The 14900-nt window shown below is 63.2% G+C and overlaps 3 protein-coding genes across 3 annotated transcripts; all 3 read left to right on the top strand.

The window, feature by feature from the left end:
• Positions 1 to 1731: 1731 nt before the first annotated feature.
• LINJ_10_0820 (hypothetical protein, unknown function) lies at positions 1732 to 3714 on the top strand (the record flags this gene model as incomplete). The annotated part of the gene is made up of 1 exon (XM_001463693.2): positions 1732 to 3714. The coding sequence occupies one exon, from the start codon at positions 1732 to 1734 to the stop codon at positions 3712 to 3714; it is 1983 nt and encodes a 660-aa protein (XP_001463730.2).
• Positions 3715 to 4358: 644 nt separating this feature from the next.
• Positions 4359 to 6284, top strand: LINJ_10_0810 (conserved hypothetical protein; the record flags this gene model as incomplete). Its single annotated transcript, XM_001463692.1, has 1 exon — positions 4359 to 6284. The coding sequence occupies one exon, from the start codon at positions 4359 to 4361 to the stop codon at positions 6282 to 6284; it is 1926 nt and encodes a 641-aa protein (XP_001463729.1).
• Positions 6285 to 8275: 1991 nt separating this feature from the next.
• On the top strand, positions 8276 to 14251 carry LINJ_10_0800 (conserved hypothetical protein; the record flags this gene model as incomplete). The annotated part of the gene is made up of 1 exon (XM_001463691.1): positions 8276 to 14251. One exon carries the CDS (start codon positions 8276 to 8278, stop codon positions 14249 to 14251), a length of 5976 nt encoding a protein of 1991 aa, XP_001463728.1.
• Positions 14252 to 14900: the final 649 nt, after the last annotated feature.

Below are 14900 nucleotides of genomic sequence, written 5' to 3'. Positions count from 1 at the left end.
GCGAGCTCAAGGGAGTCGCGGGCGATGGATCCGAAGGGGGTGGCGGTGGTGGCCGCGGAGACAGAATCAGAGTGCGTGTATGCTGTGTGCATGTAAGTGTGAACGCGAAGGTTTGTAGGATATCACCGTGAGCGTCACCCATTCGTGTATGTACTTGACTGTGTTTGATGCTCTCTGTTTTTTTTTTGGCTGTCGACGAAGCAGTGCACTGTATCGCACCTGTGCTGTAATGCCAATGAGGATTGGTAAACCTCATACACCTGTGTGCTGACGGTCGTGGCGGAAGGTGGAGGGTTGCGAGAGAGAAGGAGAGAGAGTTCTGTTGCGGCTGTGTGTTGTGTGCTGCTTGGCTGTGCGACACCAGCCGGTGTGATGTGGACTTCCTCCTTTCCTTGCGCCCCGCCAGTCGGTGCGTGCGTCAGAAGCAGAGGTCTTGCCCTGTGGTGTCCCCTTCCCCCATCTCCAGTGGCTTTTGACCTCCTTCCACTCGCTCTGTGTGCATACGCGTACGCGTGTGTGGGGGGAGAGGAGGGGGAGATCTGGGAGAAGAGGGGAGACGGAGCGAGGGAGGAGGAGGAGGAGGAGGAGGAGGGGGGGCGTACACAGCGTGGCCCCTCCACCCGCCCCCCGCCACACTCTCCTCCGACAGAACGCTGCGCTTCACATATATGTATGTATTATGGTTCTCTGCGCTCACAGCGGATGCAAGCGCGTATCTGTCGCGTTTAGAGCGTAACGTGCTCGTGAGGAAACGCGCACCCACATCCGCAGTCAGAGAGACAGACGTGCCACGAGAGCCGACACGAGCGTCAGCAGCACATCGCCTCACGCCGTTTTTGGTTGTTGTTGCGGTTCTGTTCCGAGGCCGCGCTGATGACCCCCCCCCTCCCTCTGTCGCACACTCACTGGCATATTCGGTGAGTCACACATGAACTACCCCGCGGAGGGCCTCGGACGAGGCCGGCAGGAAGCCCATCTGCAACTCGATCGGCGATGTGCGCTTGTGTGGGTGCGCCGCCTTTCCTTTACCTCTACCCTCCACTGGCGCTCTGCTTTGGTGTAGGGAGAAGAAGGAAGGCCGGCCGCCTTGGCAGGAGGGGAGGCGCCGCATGACGCGGCAATGTGGTTGATGGAGCGCGAGCGACGCGCGCGTGCAACGTCGCCTCTGTTGATGCTCTTCTTTTGTTTTACTGCGCTCTTCCGTGAACTTCCCTCCCTGCTTGACTCGCGTCGTGTGCGGTGCTGCCACACCTCGCACTTCTACACAACTACATACACACCCACACGAAGACACGTCCGTATCGGCACAGCCCTGTGCAGGCGCAGACGATAATGCGGGGGATGGCAACACCACGCGGGGGTGCATGGCAGCGGTGTGTGCGCCTCATCGCGCCCACCGCGCGGCGGCATTGCCTCTGCCATGGTGGCAGACCGCAGACGACGATCAGTGGTACACTCAGCCCGCTATCGGCGCGGCGCGTGTCGTACTCGTCTTCTGCTGAGGCGTTATCACCGCCGCTGTCTTTCTCGGTGGAGCTTTCGCTTCCCCATCTTCCCGGCCGCACACCCTTCGCCGCTGCTGCGGGGGCTGCCGGGGCGCCCACCGGCACGTGCTCCGGCGCGGTGCATCGCGCCACACACGCACTGGGTGGCCGGCACATTGCCAGCACGGGGGAAAGCCCGACCGCCGAGACGGAGAAGACCCTGAGGACAAACCCAGGAACGCAGGCGATGAGCACCGAAGAGCTCATCGCGTGCCTGCTAGGGCTGCCCAGCAGCTCCCCTGCTTCACCGCCGCCACGGATGCAGCAACGGTGGCTTGCGTTTGTCCACCTATGCGACTCGCTGGTGCGGCGCACCGCGTCTCCTTCCAAGCGTGGCGTGGCCTTTGCCACCACGTCGACAAGCGTCGGTGCACCGCGACACAGCCTTGTGGGGGTCATCGTGCCCTGCAAGGAAGTGTACTTCAGCGACCGCCACCTGAAGGCCTCAGCGGCAAGGACAGCTCCCCCAACACTCGCATCCGCCTCTCTTGCCGCCTCGTCCTTTGCAGAGGACATGTCGACAACGCAGGCGGCGCTCTTTCTTTTCCACCATCACTGGCGTGTGCCGGTAACCCTCGCCATCAACACGGCCGTGCCCAACAGTGCTCCTAGTGCGACGGAGAGCAGAGGTTGCACCCATCCCCGGTCACCTGGTGAGCAGGCTGCGGCTCATGCAGCAGCCACCCCAGACGGGATCGACGCGGTGGTGACCGACTTTGTCTTCGCGCAAGGCGGTCGACGGCTTCTGCTCGTGCGCGGCGATAGCCCACCTGATGTGCGGCTCTGCCTCAGTGAAGGCAGCCCCAACGGACCTCTCTCCGGGGCTCTCGGTACCGGGATCGCAGAGGAGGCATCGCCGTTGCAGCAGGCGCATCGCGCCCTCCGCACCGGTGCCGAGCTGGTCCACCACGTCAGCACCTTGAGGGATCAGCAACTAGAAGGGCACAAGCCATGTGATGGTGGCACACGTGCCAGCGCGTTAGAACTGTGCGTGGCGGGCTACCCGCAGGGACATCCGTTGGACCGCACTTGGGGCGCGACATCAGCTGCCTATTCTGCCTCTGCAGAAGCCGCCGCAACGGGCTCGGTGGTAACGGGGGACAGCAGCGTCGCTGCGGCGCGACAGCGTAGCCTTGAGTTTCTGCGTGAGTTCGAGAAGGACTTTGACGCCGCAGAGCACGCGTTCACGGCAGCGGTGTGCGTTGCAAAACGTCGGGCGTGTGTGGTATCGACCGAGAAGAGGTCCGGCGAGCCCAGGGAGCGTGCGCGGCACCTTTGCAGGCCGCAGGTTGCCATGCCCGAGCTAAAGGAGCTGTGCCGCACCCTGGGACGACTCGGTGCGGTGCGGCGACTATGGACGTCCTTCTCCATCTACGCGCCTCATGTGCGAGCCGCCTGTATACATCGAATGCTCCACGAGAAGGTGCTGCTGAGGTCGCCTAGCGAGCTCCAACATCGTCGCATCGGGAGCTGCAGCTTCCATGGTGGCGCCGCGGCCCCCGTGATTGTGACGCAGATGATCACAACAGCGAAGGAGTTTACGGACTACGTGGAAGAAATACAGCGTGGGCTGCGTGCTTGGGCTGCCACTGCAGCGGGTGGAGAGCAGCCAGAGCCGGCCGGTGACGGACCCCAACAGCAGCGCCCCGTACACGAAGCCGCGCCGACCGCACTCACGCCCATCTCCGTCATCCCTGGTGTGCTGCTGCCACACCCTACCGATGCTCACGTACTGCTGCGGTCGCTGTACTACACCAAAGTGATTCCCAGCGCGCGCATGCAGAAGGCGCTGGAGGTGTACGCGAGCGAGCTCATGACCGCATGGCGGCAGCTCGCCGATGAGCACCCTCGGAGGAAAAGGGAGCCGGCGCGGCAGGATGACACCTTCTTACAAGCACTGACGGAGGGCAACAACTCTGCGGCGACACTAGAGATTAGCGAGGATCGCGTCGCCCAAGTTGAAGCACGCGTGCGTGAGGTGCGGCGTTGCGCGTCTTGCCGCCTCACGTCGGCGTGGCTGTCGGAGACAGTGGATCTCCTCCACGACCTTCAGCGACATGGGCAGGCGCGGGTGCACCTCTTCACAATGTTCAACGACAAGGTGGATGTGCGAGTGGCGCAGCTGCTGGCGGCCTACGATGCACAGCGTGGTGCGTCCGCGGAGCAGTGAGGCACCACGAGAACAAAGGGAGAGGGAAGCAGCCAAGTTGGCGTGGCAACTCTGCTGCTCGTTGTGCATGGCGCTGACGCTGCTGCCACGCTGCCTCGCGCCCACACACAAAAACGCACACACATTCTTGCAAGCTGTCTTCTCTCTTATCCAGAACATATCTTCGCCAACTTGCTTATCACGGTGTGCGGCGTGTGCAAGGCGTGCTGTAGGGGGGCCCTCGCTCCGCGCGGGCAAGCCTCGGAGAGATGACCCTCCACCACCCTCGGTGCACCGCACCTTCTTCTGCCACGGCTGCTGCTGGGGGACGCTACCCACTCACCCGCGGCTTGTCGCTCACCATCGCAATCAGTGGCTTCTTGGCGCTACCTCCGTTACTGTCATCCTCCTGCACGTCTAGCGCGACTGGCGCGGCGCACGCCATAGCTCCACCGTGATCTGTGGGCATATCACCCCTTTCCTCCTTTCTGTGCTGCCTGCCTTCACGTTCATGCACACGCGCACACAACCGTCGGAGCGCACGCGCGCTTCGACAACAGAGCGAGAGGCAAAACAACTCCTACGCTGTCGTTCGCTGCTGCCGCCGTGTCCGTCTCCCCCACTCCACTCCCTCCCCCGAGCGGCCGTACCTCTCGCGGACCACTATGGCGAGTACCCCGCCGCTATGGCGCCGCCTGCAGCCGCTGCAGCCCACACTGCCGCTCTTTGCCGATAGAAACCACAGGGCGCGAACGATTGCCACTGAACATGCCGCTGCAGCACCGCGTCACATGTCCTACAGTTTCGTCGTGGTGCCGCCACCCGTGCCAGCCGCCATGCCTGCCTTTGAGGCGCACGTCAGTACACTGCTGCGCCACGTCCCACATCCGACCTTTATCACCTGCACGAGCTACAGTCCGTACTTCACCTCTGCTGCGGCGGAGAGTCTGGCGGCTGACGCAGACACCGCCGGCGAGTCGGCGAACGCGATGGAGGCGTCTGCGACCCAGCAGGCGCTCTCATACCTCCACCAATGTGTCGCGGCAGATGTGGGTCTTGTCCTCACGGTCACCGCCACGCGCGCCACTCGCCACGCGGAGTCGGTGCAGAGCGCACAAGGGGGAGATCACGACTCGCAACAGCATCCGAAGCAGCACACATCCTCTTCTCCTGCTTCTATGGAGCCGCCGACGACGACAACGCTGACGGGTGCGAGCAGGGGCGGAACGGCCGCCGTCCTATCTGACTTTATCGGCCGCACCGCTACAGCACCGGCCACCGACCTGGACGCTGCGAAGTCCCAAGAAGCGACGCGTCACCGCAGCCGTGGTCTGATGGTCTTGCGCGGTGATGACGGCGGGTACACCCGGCAGCGCATGATAGCCGCGCAGAAGGGCGGAGCATCCGCGTCGCCCCCGTCCCCGTCCCCAAGCCCGTACGTCGACTTCGCGGACGGGGCGGATTTGCTGCGCTTCATCCACTCCACTCTCAGAGGTCGTGACGGAGAAGCGATGTGTGAAATCGCCAGTGACGAGCCTGCTGGTGCAGCAGTGTGCCTGTGCATAGGCGGGTACCCGCAGGGCCACGTGCTGGACCGACAGTGGGGAGTCGGACAAGTGGGAGCCGATGCCGCCACCGCTGCAGCTGTGCCGTCGGCGCAGTCGCCCTCGACATGCCAGACGTTGGCCTCGCTTCGTTTCCTTGAAGAAGTAGACACTGTCTTTGCCGACACGGAGGCGCAGCTGCGACGGGCTCAGGGAACACACAGTGGCCCACGTCCTCCGTCGCTCGAGTCCTGTGTGGAGGCAGCTGAAGCCCTTTTCGCTCGCCTCGGCGCCGTGCGTCGTCTGTGGACAACGCCGTCCTACTACCCGCCTAGCGTGCGCGCCGCATGCACGCGGCGGACAGTTGCGGACAAGGTGTTTCTCAGACCACCTGGAACGCGGCAATGCATCGCGGACGGCGCTTGGGACGGGTGTGGCAGCGCAGGTGCCCGCGTGGTCGTGACGCAGATAATCACCTCTGCCACTGAGTTTTTCGATTACGTGGAGGACATACGGAGCGCGCTGCGCTCGTCGGCACCGCCCGCCAGAGGCGTTCCGTGCGACCGCGACAGAGATGGCGCAGCTGCCGCCGAGGCGAGGGGAGCGGGTGTGCCATGCTTGCAATTAAAAGCAGCGTCGGCGCTGCCGTCATCGTTGCCCTCTCTCGTCGTAGTGCCGGGGTTAATGGCGCCGCTGCGGGGGGAACAGTTTCTGCGCTCGGCGCTGCAGCTCAAGGTCATCCCGAGTGCGCCGTTTCGGCGTGCGCTGCGCGAGTACGAGGGTGCGCTGCACTCCGCTGTGGAGACGCTGCGCAGTGCAGTGTCTTCTAACGCGGTCGATGTGTATGAGGAGGCGAAGGAGAGGGCGGAGGCCTGCTTCCAGGAGCGGATGGTGGCCATCACGGTGGACATTGTGCGCGACCTCCGCGCTCGCGGCTACACGCACGTGAACTTCACCGCCTTCCAGTACGGATGCGGTGACGCCGTCGGACGCGCGGTGGCCGCGCTGGCAGCAGAAGGCGGAGAAGAAGTAGTGGAACAGTCGTAAAGTCGCGCAGGTGCGCAAGACAGAGCCTCTCTACTCCGTGTGTGGGTGGGCACTTTCGGGTGTAAAGTCGAACACGCACGTGAGCACGTGGGCCGGATGAGAGGCGTGGTGTGGGCATGCGAAATGCTGGAAGCAAGGCCGAGATGACGCCTTCTCCCCTCCCCCTCCTGCAACCGTCAGCCACATTCGCATGAGAAAGTGCGTTGTACCTTCTCTCTTCAGTTCTTATCCTCCTTTGCGTGTTCTTCCCTATTCGCCATCCGCGACTGCTGCTGTTGTTGTTCCCCACCACCACCACCACGACCACCACCAAAAAAAAAAGAGCAATGAACCTATGCGAGCTTGTATGTTTGAAGCCTTCTCCTCACATCCGCCTCATCCACTTCTCTGCCCGCCCCCCCCAGCCATCCAACCCATCCCCCCATCTCTCGCGCGCAGAGCATCAACAACTGTATGCGCAGCACAGAAACGCATACACACATACATGCACTAAGGCATGCACGCACCTTTAATCCTGCGCAATTCTCATCGTTGCTCTTCAGCTGAACCCTCCTTCCCCCGCCCCAGCCAGCTGTCCTCTCCTTGTACGTGTGTGGTGTGGTGTGGTGGTGTGTGTGTGTGTGAGGGGCCGAGCGGAGGACTTCGTTGGTGTATATGTTGCTTGTTGCTGCCTCATCCATTTTCTCGTTGTGTTTCTCCTCTTCACCGCCACCCACCACCCACCGTCTTCTGCAGCGTCACGAATTCGAGGAGCGAAGCACCGCTCCGAAAGGAGGCGACGTAAGCGGAGGAAGAGGCAGCGAGAGCTTCTTGAGAGACGCATACGCGTGTCTGCGTGCGTGCGGGCATTTATCCACGTGACGGCTCCGGTCTCATCCCTCCTGCTGCGTGGCTCTACTTTTCAGGCGCGCAGCACAAGCGACGCCCATTGTGGAACGACGAAAGAAAAACGATACATTCACACAGCTGTATATATAAAGGCGGTAGGGACTACACTAAAGGCACAGGCCCGCCTTGTCTCTCCGTCCATCCACCACCTCAGCGAAGCACATGCTTGTCCATGGTAGTAGGCTTTAGCCTTGCCCCTCGTCCTTGTTGTGGCCAACGCATGCACGCACGCGCACAGGCACGTCACGATAAGCGTGTGTGTTTGTGTGTGCATCCACCCTCTCTATCCCGTCTTTGCATCTTCTTCATCTCTTCCTGCTTCTGTCTCGCCGTCTGCAGTTGTGTGTATGCACGCACGCACGCAGCCTTCGCACACAAACATCCCAGTTGGAGAGCGACAGCGACAGCGGGGGGTGGGGGGAAGACTTTTACACAAAACAGAGGTGGGAGGGAATTTCCTGTGTAGAAGCTCGTAACGCGCAGCCGTAATTCTTAACTCTTTACTCGTTTTTTTTTTGCCGTGTGTGTGTGTGTGTGTGTGTGTGTGCATGTTGTCCTTGTGACCCTTCTCACACATACACACACACACACAAGCCTTTCCTCCCATCTCCACCCACAGGCCTCCTCCTCCTCCTCTCTCACTGCCCCCCTCCCCCGCACACATCCACAAAGGCCACACAACACGGCCAACGCCGCACCGCTTTAGGCCGGCGATCATCGGCGAGCGCGGGTGGACGTCTGTTGTTGTTCTTCGGTGTCGCGGCTGCCTTTTTGCGTCTCTCGCCACCCCTTCTCTCTCGACGCCGATCTCGAGCGTTGTCTTTGATTCGTTTGTTTTTTTCTTTCGTGGTTATTAGAGTGGGCGCTCCGCCACCTCGCACACGCACACACACCTACCAGCCACCTCTTTCTCAGGCGCAGGGCCGTACGACGCTTGTGTTGGAGCGGCTCTCTCTTTCCGCCCCCACCCCCTCCTGCTCCTCCTCCTCTGGTGCGCACATCGCCGACGCAGCGTAGAGCACCTGCTGTCGGTCCAGAGGGCGAACAACATCAACCAGCCGCCACAAAGCAAACACACGCAAAACAAGAGACGGACAAGGGTGATGAACCGAGCATTCTTGTCGGACCTGGCGTGGCACATCAGCCTGCACCCCAGCTGCCGTGCCGAGCTGCGCCGCCATTGGCCGGCCCCGCACTACCACAAGACACCCCATGATATCGATGAGGCTGAAGAGCAACCCCGGTGCCAAGCGACTGGGGCCTCCCCGCCTGCGGCGGCGGTCGCCGGCCAAGATGAAAGTAAGAAGAGCGGCGGCGGTGGTAGTGGGGCGTTCAATCCGTATGAGACCTTCAGCCTGCGCCTGAAGCGCAAGCGCAGGGAACCCGTGAAGGCCGGCTGTCGAAGCCGTTGTGGCGAGGCGGCTCTGCCGGAGCAGCAGCATCAGCAGACGAGAACGGGCGCATCGCAAGCGAAAGCGAAGCGGCGAATCAGCAGTAACAGCGCCAGCTTGAATTCGACAAGCTCGGCAGCTCGCGTTGTTGGCGCTAGACTAACCACCTCCAGTGCTTCGTCGCTTACGCGAGCCAGCAAGCTCAGCAGCTCGTTGGTCGTCACAGCAAAGCCGGCAGCAGCAGTAGAAGCGAAGGCGAAGCGGGCAACGTTGTTGACGCACGCAGCAGGCGCAACCACAGCAGCGGTCAACAACAGCAAGAGTACCAGCGCCCCCGCAGCGAGCTCCTCCGCGCTGGTCAGCGGCCGGGTCAAGGCCGTAGCCGCCGATCACCCCTCTCCCAGTCCCTTGGCGAGCGCGGCGGCAAAGAGCGCATCGCTTCCACACGCCCGCGCAGCAGCAGCAGCAGCCACTGTCAAGAAGGCGGCAGTGGGCACACCAAAGAAAGAGCCCGACGAAGCGCCCACGAGTGTCGTCGACGACTCTGCCTCCGCCGCACCCGCCACATCGAAGAGGAACAAGAATAAAGCCAAGTCGGTGCATGTCGACGCGAACGACACGAAACTAAAGACGGTGCGCAGCAGCGCCGCGGCAACGGCCACAGGCGGTCCTAGCAGCGGGCCAGCCGCGACGAAGAAAAAGAAAACCACTGGAAACTCTATCAGCACCATCGGCAGCAACGCCGCCGACAGTGACAACGGCAGCGAGAAAGCAGGCTACATCCGCGATCCGCTGAATATTCGCCTTCCGCACAGTCCGCCGTACCGAGGAAGGCAGGCGGCCGGTCGAAACGGGCATCGACCTGTGCACGTGACGATTCGTTGGAGCGGTGCACGGCAGCGACGGCGTCGCTTCTTTGCGCAGTACCCAGCCCTCGCGCAGCCAGAGAACGCGATGTACCTGCAACAGTTAATGCGCCACGCAAGGCCGTCGCCGAGCTTGGATGTCCGAGAAGTCGCGGTGGAAGCGGCCGTGTATGAAGAAAAGCGCTACAGCACAGCCCAGGAAAAGGTGCCGCATCAGGGCTTCGCGCCGCCACTGGTGCCAAGATCGGTGAACTTCTCGGACGCTGCCACGACAGTGGGTCGTTCCGCCCCACGCCAGCCCAGTACTGTGGCTAGCGCCTTCTTGTCCGACAGCACTCCACGCGCTGACGCACCGCTGCAGAAGCAGCAGAAACTGTGCCCCAGTGATAGAGAAGCCGGTCACACCACCAACGCCACGGCAGCTACAGGAAGACGCGCTTCCCTCTCCTCTACCGGCGGCCGTGCCGATGCGCGCTCACACGCACGCATGCACGGCCAGGGCGAGGACGAGGAGGTTGCCTCGCACGTTGTTGCCAGCAACGCCTCCATCAACGACAGCAGCAGCGGCGCACTTCCAGTCCGCCCCTTCGCCCGGTACCCACCGCTGAAGGGCACCACGATTCTTTCGCAGAGCACCAACACGGCGGCGCGGACGTTGGCGCTCAGTATCTCTGGCTCGGAGATGCCAACGCCATCCAGCGCAGATAATTTCTCTGCCACCCTTCACAGCGTTGTCCGCCGGCCAAACTCGCTTTTCATCGTTCGCACTCCTCTGCAGGACTACGCCGACGAGGCCGCGGCTTACGACTCCTACTATTACTCGCGCCAAGTTGGCGTGGCAGGGAACTCGAGCAGACCTCTCGGCGCGATGGGCCCAGTCGGCTCCCACAGCCTTCGCGGCTCATCGGCTGGCGTTGCCTCCGCCAGCGGACCGAATCGCCTCCGCGTCACATACGTGACTGCCAACACGTGCAGCACTGCGCGCACGTGGTCTACACATCACCACAGTCTCAACCACAGCACAGATCGAGGGTCGAGTCCGTATCAGCCGTCCAGCCTGGCCCCGGCAAACCCGTCTGCCTCGCAGTCCATGACGTCCGCTCTCTCCTGCGCCACGTTGTCCCCGCATGTGCCGCAGCAGCAGCAGCAGCAGCAGAAAGGCAGCGGTCCCCGCGATGTGGCCGACATTCAGCGCCCTTACCCCCTGAGCACAAGCGGTCCAAGCTTCTCTGATCCCAGGCCGAGCGGGAAGGCGTGGATCAACTTAGACAGCCCCACGCTAGTAAACAGTGCCTTCTCCGCCCTGCAGTCCCCGATGCCGTCTGTGCCGTCGACACCCCTCTACGCCTCCGCGGCGGCTGGGCCAAAGATGGTGATGCGGAGCGCGACGATCAAAGGGGCTGCTGCCGCCAATGCCGGAGGAGGTAAGGACACGCCCCCGCTGCTCAACGTGAAGACGGTGATGGTGCAGCGGCATCGCTCATTTCTTCTGCGCCGGCAGCAGCAACAAGAACGCTCGAGCCCTGCGCCCGTCGGCGACTCCGCCCCTGTCGCTGCGGAGTGTGACTCAGGCCCTTTGCGTCATTTTCCGCGCGAGAATTCATCGACTTCTGTGGCGGCGGGCACGGCGGCCTCCAACCCGCCGTGCAGCGACTCCCAACCTCGGCACCGGAAGCTGCAGCAGTCGAGCATCATCTCTGCGCCGTCGCCCCCTCGAGCCCCGGTGCCTCTGGGCGTCGCACCTGGTGGCGTGCAACCCCTGGCAGGGAAACGGGCGACCTCCGCCCAACACCGCGCACGCACAGGCGAAGGTGCGGTCGACGAGCCCGGCAGCTCCGGCGGTGTAGGCAGCAGGGACACGGACGGCACACCGTGCCATCGCACCTCCGTGCACGCACAGCGGCAGTCGTCGCACTTTTCGTTCACCAATTTGGCAGAAATCGGCCGCACTGGCGAATTGTTGAAGTTGCCGCAGCAGCACTCCCACACAGATGTGGCAGCCACCAACCAGCTCAGTGCCGAGTCCTCTCTGCATCTTTTCGCGACTGGCGAGGGTGGAGCCGACTGCAGCAACGCCTCCTCCGTGCAGCTGACACAGCAATACTTGGCCTCGTCTCTGCAACCCATGCCGTGCCCGATGGCGCCGCACACGCGGCGTGACAGCGAGAGGGATCTGCAGGCGCCGTCACTCTGGCATCCGGTGTACACGGAGACACGCCTCTACGCCGCCAGCGAGAGCACGGCGTGGCTCGAGAACAACAGCTTCGCCACAGTCACAGCCACGCCAGCTATGTCGACAGTTTTGGGGCACAGCACCTCCACGGGGCCGCACGCGGGCTACCTCGGCAACAGCAACAACTTCACATTCTCGGAGCCGGCAACACCGCTCTGCTGGACGCAGCAGCGCAACTCTTCCGGTTTGGTGCCCTCGCACCAGCGGTTGTCGAGCTGCTCTCTCGCGTCGACGCCCCTCCTCAGCCACCCGCACCTACACACGCCCTCGTTCGGCAACATGGGCGGCGCCCTTCCACAGGGTGCACGGCGCACCCCGTCGGGCCTGCCTCGCTCACCGTCCTTGGCCACCTCCATGGCGACCCCAACCGTCGCGGCACCACAGGTGTTCTGCAAGTACCAGCGGCCGGAGCGCCAGCGCCGCCGCCGCCGGTTCCCGCCGCCGCTGCCGGGGACGCGGTGCCCTGGAATGGCTGGCCGACTCGCCTTCGACGCCCACCGCGCCGCAGTCCGCAGCGGCGCCATCGCCGAAGCAGAAGAATGCAGCTATTACCTGAGCCATGAGCGGTGCAGCTCGGCAAGTGCCATGCCAGGCACGTCCTTGACCACCTCGCTCCACCGCTCGACTGCGCGCCAGTCGTCGCCGTCACCGTCGCCACCGCCGTCTGGCAGCCCGCTCTGCGTGGTGTCGCTGGCCGACTGTCGCGCCAAATTCTCGCACGACGCCGCATCCGCGAGCGCAGCGGGTTATGGGCGCAACGCGAAGGCGCGCTGGGACGAGGAGCAGGAAGAGAGCGACGAAATGGGGGACGAGCATGAGGAAACCACCTTCGGCACGCCGCGCTTCCTATTTCACATCCCTCTCTGCTGCGATGACCCGTACCACCGCGACGAGGAGGCGCTCGAGATGCTCAGCATCACCACAACCTCATCCTGCGCCTTCGGGGCCGGTCTCGACGGGCTCCGCTGGCAGGACTGGATGCCGTCCTCTCCCTTAGAGGCGGGTGAGGTGATGCTGCGCACAGTGGAGCAGGCCGCCGCCACAGCGACTGAAGCAGCAGCGTCCACGCACGCGCGAGACTCGAACCGACTCTCCACAATCGCCGACAGCAATAATCGGAGGATTCAAGATGCGCTTGGCAGTGGCCAGGCCGAAACAGTGGCGGGCGCAAGGGCGGCCCACGCTGTGGACTCCTTTGTGACTGGCTCAGCAACCGCTGCAGGCCTCGGTGCACCGAACAGCAGCGTAGCCACGAGCAGCCGCCAAACGCTCGGTGTGTTTGCAGACGGCGGAAAGGTGGTGTCGACCGACATTGCGGCGCCGCGCAACTCAGAGGATCTTGTCTGCGTGACCTGCCGCGCCATGGACAGTGCGTCGGTTGGGGGCGTCGGCGAGGGCGCCACAGATCTGCACGACTCGCTCACGGGTACGTCGTTCGATTTCAGCAACAGCCTGAACGCGCCGGGGAGCGGCAAGCGGCCGTTCATTGCGGAGTGGATCGTGTCGAAGCTGCAGAAGCGTATGGAAAAGAAGAAGCAGAAGATGCAGCGCAAGCAGCTGGAGCGCGAGGCCGCCGCCGCAGAGACGGTTGGAATGGGCAATCCACTGCAGTTTCGCTTCGAGGGCGGGTCGGAGTCGCTTCCATCGCCCGCCGGGGCGCCGCGGGCGCATAGTCGCACGTCGAGCATGTCCGACTACAGCGACGCCGGCCCGCCGTGTGGTGGCTACTTCAGTCAGGCGTTCAAGGGCTACGGTAGTCGTTGCCTGCTGTGCTCCAGCCCGATGATGCCCACCGGTGCTCAGGCCGCGCAGCAGCACCGACAGGGCCTCGCTTATCTGGCAGCGGCGTACCAGACGGAGCTCGTCATCCATGAGCAGAAGCGGCGCGAGGCGGAGGAGAACCGCCGTGGCCTGGAGGCGCTTGTGCGCCGCTGCCGCGCAAAGATGACCCCGGCGGCGGCGGCGGCGGGCTACTACTACGAGGCTCACGTTGTGACGTCTCCGAACATTTTGCGGCCGCACGCGCAGCCGCACAAGGAGCCCTTCGCCACGTTGTCGCTGAAGCCCACCACCACCAACGCGGCGGCGGCGGCGGCGGCGGCGGCAAAGGCCGCATATACCGTTAGCGAGGGCTCCAGCAACGGCGTCAACCCAAGTGGCAGCAGCAGCTACTCGATCGGGTCTGAAGAGCACGCCGGAGACGCGGCGGTGCAGGCGCACTTGGCTATGAGCTTCTGGTCGCCACGGATACCGGAGCAAGGCGGCGCGACTCCACCGCCGCCTCCTCTGACGCGCACCAGCAAGGCGGGCAAAGGCCGCTCGAACACAATGAGTCAGCAGCCGAACGACACCACCGTTGGCGCTCGTGCGAAGACGACAGCGGCAACAAGCAGCAGCGAGGCCACGAAGCTGAAGACGAGCGGCGCCGCCGCACCCGAGCGACAGCCGCCAAGTAAGCGCGAGCACCGGGACAGCAAAGCACTCGCGATGGCGTCCATGGTGGAGGCGGAGCGGATGCGTGTGGCGCTGGACACTGTCAAGACAAAGAAGCAAGCCATCGAAAGCTGGATATTCGGTCTGCGCTTGTAAGACGTCATGTGGGCGGGCCAGTCTCTCTCTCTCTCTCTCTCTCGGTATCCCACTACCCCCACACCCGCATCCGCCCCTTTTTTTTTCCTTCCTCCCTCCCGTTCCTCTCTGCAGTGAGAGAGAGGGCCGGCGGGGCGCACATGCACAGAAACGTCCACCCTCCGCCTCCCTTTCTGGTTTTATTCCTCCTATTTTGTTGGCGCCGCTTAGGCGCTTTCTCAATCTCTGTGCGCGCGTGTATGTGCGTTGTTTGTATTAACCTGTGTTATCCATGAGTGCCCCCGCTCTTAGTAGCGTAACTCCCCCCATTGCCCTTTTCGTCGTTCCTTTCCTGTATTGTGTCTGACTTGATGCGCTTTTCTCTCATTTTTGGCCCCGCACCTCATCTTAACCCGCCCCGCTTCTTGTGCCGCCACATGCGTTGTGTTTGGTCCTCACGTACATACACACACACACACGCACACGCCGTTGTGGCCCCCACCCCACGTGCCCTCCCTCTCACCTTCCTCGTCCTCTCCCTACACCCCCATCCTCTTCAACGATGGTGCTCCGTTTTTTTTGTTGTTGTTGTTCATTCTGGTCTCCGTCGCCGTGCCTTTGTGTGGTCGTGTGCCGGTGTCTACTCGTGCAGCTCCCCAACGCTCCTGTC

The sequence above is a fragment of the Leishmania infantum genome, chromosome 10 (assembly GCF_000002875.2).
Source record: "Leishmania infantum JPCM5 genome chromosome 10".
In the NCBI taxonomy this organism is placed as follows: Eukaryota; Euglenozoa; class Kinetoplastea; order Trypanosomatida; family Trypanosomatidae; genus Leishmania; species Leishmania infantum.
Note: the sequence above shows the minus strand (reverse complement) of the source record. Positions and strands in the feature narration are given on the sequence as shown.